This window comes from Astatotilapia calliptera, chromosome 23, assembly GCF_900246225.1.
Source record: "Astatotilapia calliptera chromosome 23, fAstCal1.2, whole genome shotgun sequence".
NCBI classification, from domain to species: domain Eukaryota; kingdom Metazoa; phylum Chordata; class Actinopteri; order Cichliformes; family Cichlidae; genus Astatotilapia; species Astatotilapia calliptera.
Window position 1 is genome coordinate 20,401,435 of NC_039323.1, and position 12,905 is coordinate 20,414,339.

General features: G+C 40.2%; 1 protein-coding gene across 2 annotated transcripts in view; it reads left to right on the top strand.

Annotated features, from left to right (window-relative positions):
* LOC113016477 (zinc finger protein GLI2-like) overlaps positions 1–12,905 on the top strand; it is a 94,165-nt gene that overhangs the window by 54,536 nt on the left and 26,724 nt on the right. For both annotated transcript variants that reach the window (XM_026159321.1, XM_026159322.1), the window contains exons 4-5: positions 8,699–8,901; positions 11,327–11,509. In XM_026159321.1, coding sequence (XP_026015106.1) covers positions 8,699–8,901; positions 11,327–11,509 — 386 coding nt within the window. The remainder of the gene's footprint in view (positions 1–8,698; positions 8,902–11,326; positions 11,510–12,905) is intronic.

Genomic DNA, 12,905 nt, shown 5'->3' on the forward strand with positions numbered 1-12,905 from the left:
CCACTAGAGGGTTGGACCATGTGGCTAACATGTTCCATTGATTGTCTGTCCGTAGATGCCTTGGTCTCTTGGGGTGGTTGAGGTCTGTTGAAGTGATATCTGATTAGGATGCTTCTAGGTGAGGGATTTTGGGTATGTCCTCCTGGGCAGACCCGGGACATGCTGGAGAGATTATATCTCTTGCCTGGCTTGGGGATGGGAGAGGGAGGTCTGGGCTTCTCTGCTTAGACTGCTATCCCTGTATCTTGACCCAGATAAGTGTATTTTTATTTGTTAAAATTAAATTCACTTTTATTTATTTAACATCAATTCACAACAACAGTCATTTCCAGGTACTCTAGTATCTAGTATAGTAAGGTAGAGAGAAAACCCCACCGATCATAAGATCATCTGTAAGCAACACTATGATGATTCACTCTTATTGGTAATTACTTTAATTGCAGGATTTGAAGTTTAACTCGGGACCCGCCCACTACCCTTTAGATGAAGTATATGAGTCTGGTGATGGCTACTTCATAACATTAACTGTCAAGACAATATGTAAACGGCATTAAGGTTAATTAAGGGTCTGGTGATAGATGGCAATATCTGAGATTAGTGACATTCAGGTGGTTCTGCAGGTTTTTTCCCCATTATTGCATTAAATTTCATAATTATTGGAAGATTTATGTTTGATTTAATCCATCACTATAATTTCATGTTGGTCTCTTCGAATGAATTTGTATGTAAGGAGCAGCTACACTGGCAATCCCAATTAAAACAAGAGAGAAACCAGGAGGAGGGTATTTGTTTTATTGACTTTAAACTAGAGCAGAGACATTATACACAGTCAATGGGACAATCTTGAAACACTAAAGATGGTTTTCCTACCCCTGCCCCCAAAGAGCTAGTAAAAAAGCCAAAATGGGAAACCAATCCTGACACATTAGAGGTTTATACTTGTTTCAGAAGTAGCTGTAATGTGTTTTCTGTTTTATAGGTGTGTGTTTTCTTTATTGTATTTAGTTTTAATTATTGGATTTTGAATCATTTTAAATTTCACTGATCTGCATGAAACATGCTAAAGAAACAGAGTTTGATTAATGATTACTTGACTGGTTTGTGCTGCCTCTTGAAGACTGAAGTGGAGTATTCCTGCTGTGTCCCAAATTAGAATAAGGACAAATGTCTTCTCCCAAAAAAATACATCGTTAGCAGGAGTGAAGGCCTGCTAGTGTTAGAAAACCTGTAGTGAAATAATAAAACTTAAAGTATTTTAACAAAAACAACAAACAGAAACTGCACGTCTTAATTGTAAACTTTTAAGAAAGTGAGCTATATAAAATCAGGCAGGGGGCTGCCGCATTCGTGGCACACTTTGAACAACGAGGAGACTTCAGAGTTACTTTATCACCGAAGAAAAACTGGCGGCGGGACAAAAAAAGTCAATAGAATCCTCCAAATAGTACTCTTACATTTAAATTCACAGATTTGATGGTGATGCATACTTCGCGCCTGGCGGAAGCAGGGCTATTCATCACGCCGGCTGGGAGAAGGGAGGGAGGGGGTAGGGAGGGGATGGCTGTCCGCGGACTCGGCCACCTTGATTAATGTGATTTGATCTTGACAGTGGACCCCTAATTCATCAAGACCTTGATCTAGCTGTCGCTCCCCCCTGCCTGTGCCAAATTCACCTAATTACAGGAACATTGCGCAGCAAATTAAGTGCGGTGTCATTTGTCGCCTGCCGCGGCACTTTATTACACACTCGTGGCAGCGTGTCAGAGGTCCCCTCCTTGATTGTCTAACATGACATCTTGCCGCCGTCCCCTTTATCATTGTTTGCATATACCGTAATGAGAGGGCTGGTTATTTTGTCAGGCCTGTCATAAAAAGCAGCCGAGGGAAAGCTTCTTCTTTTTTTCCCTCCACCGGATGCACAGGACGCTTTTTCTTCCCTCGCTGTTGCCGGCAGATGACAGTAAGGCAAGAAGGTTGCAGATGAGGAACACTTCCTCCTCCGTGATGGTGTCTCTGCGGACGGAGCGAGTCTGCAAACAGCATCATGTATAAGGCAGGGATCAGATCTACATATTGAAACTTTTGGTGGAACAAAGTAACTTTTTTGAGAAGACATTTTTAGTTCTGTAGATGGGGCAATGAAGGACACTTTCCTCCTGCTCTACAGTTTACCTGCTTGTGCGGCACTTTGACACAGTCCACATTACAAAGTGATTCACAGGGGCAAGAAAATAAAACTTAAGAAAGATATAACAAAAGACTAAAACTCAAGCAAAATCAGGAAAGTCTTTACCCTAGAAGTTGCTTTTAAGATCAACTTTCCTTTAACTTTAAAGTAAGTTTTTTACACTACCAATCTGAGTTCCTGGAGATCGTTCCAGACGTTAGGGTCCTGTTATTTTTCTGCTGGTTGCTTGACTCAAACTACAAACCTCTCAGAGATGTAGCTAGAAAACATGCCATTTAAGGCATTAGAAATAATTAACATCTTGCCATTTCCAGACCATCCAGGCTAAAGATGGGAAGTTTTTCCAGTTTAAATGAAGAAAATCTCCACTTTATGGACATGCATCAGTATGTATGAGACTGGACAGATGGAAAGCCTTCTTCAGGGGAGCCAAAGTAGAATAAGGGGAAATTGATCTCAGACAACATGGAAAAAAAGATCAGAATTCTTGTTCCAAGACATTTGTTAATAGATTTTTTCTGCAGCAATGGAGAGTAATGAAAGTTGTAAAATACTAAACTCAGTTCTTTCTGTCCTGGTTAAAAGCCCAGCATCTCAGTTCTGTTCGATTGGATGGGTTTTTTTTAGCTGCCTTTGTGTCTGTAGATGCTAAACTCATGATGTGCTGGACAAAACTGAAATTAATATTGAAGCTGATACCAAGATTTCCAAAAGTCATAATTTTATCAGAGAACCAGCTAATGACAGAGATTTTCAAGTTAGAACCCAACAAGAAATTTCCCTTCTATACCTTATACACTGGAAAATGATAAGCGAGGAGTTACAGCAGCTCATGAGACATGGACTTTGTGTTAAATTAAGCTAAATGCTTCCTGTTGCTTTTAGTGTCTTCTTGATGAGCTAACAGTATGTGTGTTAAAAATTCGACTCAGATTTTCCCTCCTTCATTTGTGATCAGTTGTAGTGAGATAATAGCCTGCTCTTTGTTAAGCTAGTACTACCATTGTTCCAAAAGATTCTTGTTGAAACTCTTTCACCATCTGAGATAACAGTTTGTAATTAGTAGTTAAACACAGTATTTTTTAGCAAGTTTCAGCTAGTTTCAGGTGACTAATTTCATTTTGATGATTCAGTCTGTTCATTTGGAAAAAAAATACTGTCCATCCAGCTTAGAACTGAGTTTTGTAAATTTGTCAAATTTGTGATCGACATGACATTGACCAATCAGCTGAAAGGAAGAAAAATTGGGTCAAAATTCGTACTCGTAAGTTGAAACTCACACACAGCCAGGGAAGCGCAGAGTAGTTTTTTGCTTTGTGTCTGTAACCAGACCTTAACAAAAAGAATTTGTAACTTCTGCAAATATTTTTCGCAAACAAATTTTTTTACACACACAAATTCTCATCTATAGATGCACGAACATAAAGTTTTCAGATATTTTGGTTTACAAGGTTACAAAACTAACTAAGCATTTGATTTACAAGTACAAAATATTTATGACAACAATTTGAGCCAATAGTTTATCAGGGTGTCTTCAGCAGTAACTCAAATTACTTGAAAGCACAACATATATAAAGAAAATAAATGTGGCCCAGAAACAGACTCCTGTGGCACACCACAACTAACAGATACCTAAGAGACACAGTTTCACAGCTATATAACAAAAATGAATACAATGTTCATGTTAAAACGGTACCTCTGTCCATACAATTTTTCAGCTCAGAAAAAAGCTTCTCAAAGTTTTTTTTTTAATTTCAATTTAAAGCTAGGCTTACATCTGCTTGTTAACATTGATTTCTATTATTTATTTGTCATTGCCTCACATGTCAAATGGAAAACACAGTTTTAATATTTAATAGAAAGACATCCAGAAAAATGTTATTTAACAATAAACACAACTTCTACACATCAGTGTGTAGACTCAATTTCTAAACTTATCCATACTTCATTAAAATTTGGTTTTTAGAAACGCTCATAAATAAAATAAATCTCCTCAAAGCTTTAAAGAGAAAACAAACTGAGGATGAAATGATGAATTGACTTCTGAAGCAGGCCGTGATTTGCAGCCCCATCTTCTGTTTGTTTGTATCTAGGTCATTTCTTTTACCTCATGAGGTGTTTGGGGGTTTCAGGTTGGCGATGGTGGAGGAGGTGGAGGGGGCATTGTTGCCTGTTAAGTTTGAGAGGTCTGCTTCACGCAGCAGACTCATAAACCTACAGTGGAAGTTTATTCAGTGGCGCGCTGCTGCACGGCGTGATTTATCTAAATCAGAGAGCTCGCCGGGCCCGACACCAGAGACGAGAGTCACTGTCACACTGTAATTCATCTCTGGTGTCATCCATGTATATGTGCACGCACACACTCACAAATAAAACAAAAATAAACAGAAGGATGCAGAAGAGTCCATATAGCTCAGATGCATCTTTTACTGCACAGGAGTTTTTGAGGATCAAAAGACAAGATATGAAGATATGCTGTTCATGTGGAGGTTTAACTGTGAAAAATTAAGCAGAAATGAGTCATAATAGCATTAGAGATCAACTCAGTGAAACTGATGTTTCAGAGTCTGTCTGCCAGTCTGTTACCTCCAGTTTAAAAGCTTTGTAAAACACAGGAGCAATCACGGCTCGGCTGTTTTTTATTGTCTAACTTCATGATCCATCAGCAGCACTAACAACTTGGGAACCAGACGAATCCAAGAGCTTATGTGCAGAATGCCTCTGGCCCTCCTCCTGTTCAAACCAGGCCAATCACAGCCGTTTATCTAATATAGAGTAGGCCTAAAAAACAACCTAGATGGCTGCTGCTGATATGGCCTTTTGAATCTGCCGTTATCCGGTAAAAGAACTGGTTGGCAGATTTCCTCTAAGAGAGCATTTAAATGTTTTTTGTTTGTTGATAAGAAAAACATGCTGGTTGCACTGTGTCCCACATCCTGCTATACTTCTGTTCTTTAGCTAGGTAAAGATTAATGTGTATAATAATGCATAATAGTGCACTGTAAGCTAAAAACAGAGCAGAGGGGGTGATAATCAGAGAAAACATTCAGAATTTCAAGTTTAAAGTCATTAATTTGTGCTAAAATTAAAATTAGATTATTTTTTACATAGAAAGCATTAGATTTGCAAAAACAGTCTCAGAAATCATCAGACATAAAAGTCAAATTTATGAACTTTGCCAGGTTAAAATGACACTGCAGTGTATTTTGCCTGCAGTTAATGGCCTGATTGCTTCTACTGTAAAATTTAACATTTTAATATCTGTGAGCACTAACTTACCTTTAAAGCCGGTTTCAAGTGGCCATTAGAGGAACTGCACTTCTTTGCGGCGCTGCATTTTTCAGTTGAAGAAGTTGCCGCTTCATTGCATGCAGTGATGTAAAAACTTTTGAGAGTTCAGAAATGTGTGTTGTACATTTAAGTTGAATTAGATCAGATTTGAATGCTTGCAGATAGAAAAGCAGCTGTAAAAGAAGTAACAGTAGATGAAAAATGTCTCCCGATGCATAAAACAAATTGCGCTCAGTATAATTTGAAGAACTGAGATGTATACCATAAGATTACATTTTTTTCTCACGAGACAGAAGACAGGGATCCTCTTTGTAACCACCACCTATTTCCGCCTCTCCCGGGCGGCTCCTTCCTGTCTCAGCCTGCTGCATGGCGCCAAACCAGGACACGCTTCGAAGGTGGAGCATTGTGCTCAACCTGCAGCCTGCTGGCACCTTCTGAACATCTGAATATTACATGACTAGCTCTTAGTGTTCTTAAACAAAGCTTTCAGGTTAGATTTAAAGAGAGAAATATTTATATTCTCATCTGATTCAGACTGTGATTGTTGGAGGAGCTTGTTATCATGGTAAACAACCCAACTTAGGCTGGATTCAAAGACAGACAGGCCTCAGGCTGTTACATGACGAGAGTGTTAATATTTCAAACAGACCGAGGGGCTGATTATGTTTTTGGGTGGAAAATCAGATCTTTATTGTGTGCATGGGGAGACAGAAAAACATTGCCTCAGTCGTGATGCAATCCAACGCTCTGGCTGTGAGGCAGTCAAGTCTTTGTTGGATGGACGGACAAGGGAGAGAGTGTATTTTTAATGAAGCAGCCATGTGAGAGATAGAAAAGATTTGGTGAACGTTAAGCAGAGGTCGTCGCACAGATGTGGAGATGACTGACTGAAACATCAGCTGTGGGTTCAGATTCAAACCACTTGAATGAATAATGATAAGAACTTTTTCATTTTGATTAAATGTTCAGTAGTTTTATTGACATTTCTAACTTTGAAATTGGTCAAAACCCCGAAAGGTCTTTTGAGTCTGTGGTTAATAAGAAATAAAAGAATTCTTTTCATCTAGCTGAGAAACTTTCCTCCTTCACGAGAGGTTTTTGCTGACACCGATGATTGACTTTGGCAGCGACTCTTTGAAATTCCGCTGTCGCAGTGAAACATGAGATCAGCACATTTTAGTTCAATTAATACTTGATGATAGAACTTTTATTTTCTCTTCCTGCATCATGTTCTCCATTAACCATTGGCTTTCAGGATAAAATTTCTATTTTTTAAAACACATGCTATGGTTTAATCAAAAAGTGCACCTTCAAACTATGAACTCTCTCTTTCTCTTGAATTACTCATTGATTTTTACCACTTTGACAAAGCCCCTCTGGACTTCCAAGCACTTTGGAAACCTGCTGTATTTTATTTTATAGATATGTTTAATACTATCACTGAGGACATAGCCAAGATAGACCAGGGACAGCCACACCTAGCATAGAAAAAAGCCTGGCAACTCAACACAATGAAGCCCGTTACAGAGCTATACATGTACTGACAGAACTGGAAGTGCATCCAGTGAGTACTGTTTTCTGATTGTTCGAGGAAGTTCTGCTTCAACAAATCCATACAACTTTTGCTCCAACTTATACAAAATGCTCCAGAACCAGTGGAATTCTAATGAGCCCAAACCTGAGTCACAATCCAAAGACGAAGTGAAGAATAAAGTGAAATCAAGCCAAAAGCCAGTCCTAAAACTATGAAGTTCAAAACTAAATCTGCAGTCAAGTCCTAAACCAAATACAAAGTCAAAAATAAAATTATAAGATAACCAACTCCAAAATGAGTCTAAAACCCAACTCTAAACTGGAGCAAAACCAGGCTAAAAGTATGTGAGGACCAAAGACACGTCAAGAAACTAGTTTAAAACAGCTGAAAATCCAGCTGTTTTAGCCAAACCCAGCAAAAATCTCCAAAGCCAAGTCCCAAATGGCCCAAAGGTGAGCTGAAAAACCTAAAATAAAAGTCCGTATGTAATCCAAAACCATGTGCAAAGAGGTTCGAAATGAAGTGCAACGCCATGTTAGAAATCATATAAAAAGGAAGAATAAAATAAGATAAACAAATTAGTCCAACACCTGATCTAAAGCCAAGTTCAAACCACAGTGTAAAACAAAGTCCAAATTAGAATGAATCTAGTCAAAAATGTATGAAACTAAGACCGAAGACAACAGTGAGAGTGAAAAAACCTCAAATAATGTCAAAAACAGTCTAAACTATGCACAAAGCAGTCCGAAGCCAAGTTAACACCTAAATATGAAATCAAGAATAAAACCTGGCATTACAAAGTCTGAAACGTATCTTAAATCAAAGACAAAGTGGAAGCTTGTCTAAAACCAAGTGCAAAAGCAGTGTATGGCATGTGTAAAACCAAGTACAGACATGCAATCCAAAACTCGTGCCCTGATCTGAACCTCATGGTGTCAGTCTGAGATGAAATGACTGTGACAAGCAAATCTGACAGAAGAACTCTGAGAACATCTCCAGTTTTTCAAAGCTTGCTCACTTCACATTTAGTAAAAATATACTTTTGTGCATATATTTGTGTAACTCTGAAGTTCACAGATTCAGGACAAAGGTGTCAGCTTTGCATTCTTTTATCAGGCTCATCTTCCCCAAAACCGCAGAATCAGCCGTCTTCCAGATAACCTTACACAGGTGAAAGACGCCCACAAAATGCCCCGTGGACACAAGTGTAATCTGTAGAGGCTGTTCTCCTCGCCGTGCAGCACTTCCTCCCCCACTGTCTGCTCGTCCCATGACCCTGATCTCACCCCTTCCTCCTCCTCTCCCAGATCAAAAGCTCGATAGAGGAACCGCGTTAGACGTGATATCACTCTCAACACTCTGTGTACACTGAGGTGGATGCTGGGAGGATTGGGTTCGCAGGTGGATTACTCACCGTCACCGCAGGAGTTTGTGGAGTGCGAGGGCGCTTCAGGTGGTCGTGTCAAAGCGTGCTTCATGTTGATGGCACGCAGCTTTTAAGGGGGGAGATCCTAAATCTGGAAGCTAACAAGTATTATGTTTGTATATCCAATTCGTCTTTGCTCCATTGTTACAAAAGTGTGAACATAACCTCTGGAGCTGGTTGCTGATTGGGTTAAAGAAGTGTAAAGATCAACTGCAGTATGCAGCAGTTTGCATATAATTTGTCTTTTCTGTTCCAGCCCTGCAGGTTTGGCCGGCAGCCCCGTCATCTCCGACATCTCCCTGATTCGCCTCTCGCCAGCTGCAGTGGCCACGGGTGACTCTCCCTTCAGCCCGCCTCACCCCTATGTCAGCCCTCACATGGAGCACTACCTGCGCTCTGTGCACAGCAGCCCCACCCTATCCATGATCTCAGCGGCCCGAGGACTCAGCCCTGCGGACTGTAAGTTCACCCATCTTCTCTTTTTTATCTATGAGACAAAGAAAGACATTTATTTCTCTGTCTGCTTTTACTCTTCCACGTTGTCCAATCAGTTTTCAGGGGACAAATTCAATCTATATTGTTGTAAAATGTAACATTATTTCAATGGATTTTTAAGCTTTATACATCATTTACACATTTTACCATCTTTGCCTTAGTTTAACTTCAGGACCTTAAAATCCTTATTTACTTTTATATAACTGTTTTTCACTGCCATCTTCCCAAGCTGGCAGACAAAACAAATACGAGTCAGTTAATATTTTTTTGTGCATTTTCATAATTCATTCACGCTTTGGATAAATCACTTATTGGAGGATCTCTGCAGATTATCAGGTATTGGAGAAGGATATTTGCTTTGTCTCCTTCTAATTGTGGATACATGTAACCATTTTAATATGTCTAACTAGTCTTTAAGCTGAAATCAAAAACAAATCCCAGCTAAACTGAAGCTTATCTAATCCAAGTGTGAAACCAACTCCAAAATCCAGTCAAATGCCATTCAAAACCATGGACAAAACCAGTCTAAAAGCCAAATATAAAAACTAATAATACATTTTTAATTGGTTTCTTTCTAAGAAACCAAACTGCAGGCTCTTAACATTACAATATAAGTGCCTTGAGGTGACTTTTGATGTGAGCTGGAGCTATATGAATAAAAGTATACCAATTGAATGTACCATAACCAAGCCAAAAACTAGTGTATGAGAAGTATCTTTTTAAAAATGTAGATATTTTAAATTCTTTTGAATAAATCCAAAGATATGAAGCCATATCTTTAACCTTCAAGCCAAATAACCTCCAAGCATGTTAGGCTAGTTATATTTTGTATTTATCATAAAACTTTATGGTTTTATTTCCACTGGTTGAAAACTCCTTTGGAGCATCGTTAAGTAATATTGTGATTTTAGAAGGAACTACTTATGACTCAGTCGGCAGTCTGGGTTTGAAGTGTTTGGTGACATGTTTTGGGGTCTTTCTGCAGGGAAACCTTGACCTCCTCATCCTTCCACATTGATACTAAGAGGATTCTTTTAGAAACACTAAGTTGAAATTGATAAAACAGTGCTGGCAAACCCTCAACAACCCCCCACCCCTCCTCAAAATCTACCCGGACGTGATGACAACTCTTTCCTCAGCGCTGAATTACAATAACAGATTGGAGCGCGGTGGTGGGACGGGGTATAAATCTTCTTTTACAGTCTGTCAGTGGTAATGTGGCAAACCTTTTAATGTGAAATAAGCAGCCGCGCCTGAGATCGGCCCGTGATAAAGCTGCACCGAAGGAGAAAAGATTGTTGAAAGACAAGGTGTTGAGTTTGGAAATGAAGACTGCTAGCCTTCCAGGTGACCTCTTTATTCACCTCAGCATGGAGATGTGACTTCCTGTTATTTTCACATCGCTGTTAAAGGACACTTTGGCAACAAAGAAATGTAATATGTGAAAAAAAGTCAACTGGAGCCCGTTTAAATAAGCATCTTTTTGTTTTTCGGAGGTTCTGCAGTTTTTAACCTGCTGGCTCTCTTCCTGCACTGCGTCTCTTTTCCCACAGCTTCATCTGATTAACTAGCTCTCTGGTCATCATTCAGAAGTTTTTAAGGTGGAAATGTGATCCTGTGAGGGCGAATTAAGGGCAGCTACTTCAGCTATGAAGTCAGCACGGCGTCTGCTCTTTTTTACGCCCAGAGGCCTGATGTCGTCTGAAAGATCGATTAGGACTCGAGCAGGAGGTAGAGAGCCTGAAAAAAGGGAGCAAGACACAATGTGAGGACGTGGAGGAGAAAAACAGATTCATAATTCAGACTTTGAGGTGCTGACACATTTAAAAGGATCTTACTATGTGCAGATGTTAACACCAATACGATTCACGAGTTTGCATTATAAAGTAGCTGTAGGCTGCCTTTAAAATCTATAAACTAGATTAATTGGCAGATTAATTAAGTGGCTGCAACCACCTTAAAAACTGAAGAAAAAGTAGTGAAATTAGGTAACTAAACTCATGATGTGAAAGTTCCTCCACTGTCCATCAAAATAATCAGTAAATCAGAACTAATATTTACACTCCGGAGTCTTTGACCTTAACATACACCAACAACATAAAGACTTGTTTTCCTTGTGTGACTGAAGAAATGGGGGGTTGGTGGGTGGGAGCACCTACACGGGCTGTTGCACATCAGCGATCCAGCTCCACCCCACTGGCCCCTCTCCCCATTCAGAGATCCCCTCAGTGTGAGGCACCAGGAATTTGCCCCTCTCCCCCTTCCCTCCCTCCTCCTGTTTAGCCATTCACTCCATCCCTGCATCCATCTATCCTCCCTGTCCTAATTTCCTGTTCTCATAGCTTTCTTTAACTCTGCTCATTCGCACCCTCTCTGCTTGCTCCTGCAGTGGCCCACGAGCATTTGAAAGACCGTGGGCTGTTTGGACTTCCTCCTCCTCCACCTGGAGCCAGTCCGGCTGAGTATTATCACCTAATGGCGAGCCACCGGAGCCCCTATAGCGAGCTGCTCATGCAAGGGGCCGGGGCCACGGCGGGGGCCCACCTGTCTGACTACATCGCTCCCATTGATGGTGAGTACCTCTGAGATTTGACTTGAAAGGTTTCCAGCTGCAGTTTCCTAACTTCTCTAAGCCCCTAGTTTTGGTTTTCTGGATTCCTGTGATTTTTAGGCTAAGAAGTTCAGACATAGTACGATGACAGTAAATGAAAAAATGTGAAACTGCAGTTTCTGTCATTACCAGTGGAAGGTGCCTCCAAAACCGAGTCGGTCCCCATAGACTGCCATGTTACAATGTCCAGCTTTACAGCAGTGATGCACCCATACATTCTATTTAACTTCGGCCTTTTGCCCCAAACAGGTCACCTGGGTGTAAAAAAAAAGAAAGGAAAGGGGGCTTTAAAATATCAAGGATATGAGTGACAATGTACGCCACCGTATGCTTTACGCAAATGGTGAAAATGTGTGGAAACAGTTTTAAAGTTGAAATAAAACCTACGTTTGAACCTCTTTTGGCTTTTCATATTGTTGATTTTGACTTTCCAATCCAATGTATAGAAAAAAAAAGTAAACCAACATTTCAGTTAAGTTTTTCTAAGTTTATCTTATTTGTTTTGTCTTTTCTTTAGGAGATGAATCACAAACTACAAGTGTATCTAATCTGAGTTGTATATACTTCTGATAACAAACAGTGTATCTGTGTATCTTATGTGTTTTTATAGGTTATTTGGGGTGTTACCGTGTTGTGAGCGTTATTTCAGGTGGCAAATCCTGTATCACGTGAAAAGTCAGTTCATCCAGCTGACTAAAGCGGACTGTAGAAAGGTCTCTTTTCCCACCAGCCCACCCGGCTCTACCCAATGAGCTGCTTTGACCCCGATTAGGGAGATGAAATTCGTATCACGTTGGAGATGAAACAGAGATCACAGGAGAGGTGTATAAATAAAAAAGCCCTGTGTACATTTTTCATGTCAAACATCTTCAAACATCTGAAGGGCTTCAGGTATTGGACATGTGCTGAGCAGCTCGCCTCCACACCAGGCCTCCACCAGCACTTTTCCGTAAACATGGAGGACTTATTGTGGTGCTGTGATATTTCCACTGTGGGGCACATTTGGCTGCAGTAGGTATATTTAATGTAATGGATGCCTGCTTTGATCCGGCGCTTTGCTCTGCACCTTAAAAGGGTACCCGTGTCTGAGAGTGAGACTAATGGTGGAGGGGAAGTCCTGGTGATGAACACCAGAAAACTTCATCTGTCTGAGTCATTGTGATAATACCTGCCAGCTTAACGCCTCTGCACTTGCACAGATGTGACATTTCCTGTTAGTGTTTCTCATACAGTAAATTTCTAACTGGGTTGTAGGATATTTATGGCCATCTTCCTGCTCATCCTTTACTCACCTTTGCTTTTCTAGGTGCTTTACATAACTACTGTGTGCCACAAGACTCATATAAAAACACAGCAG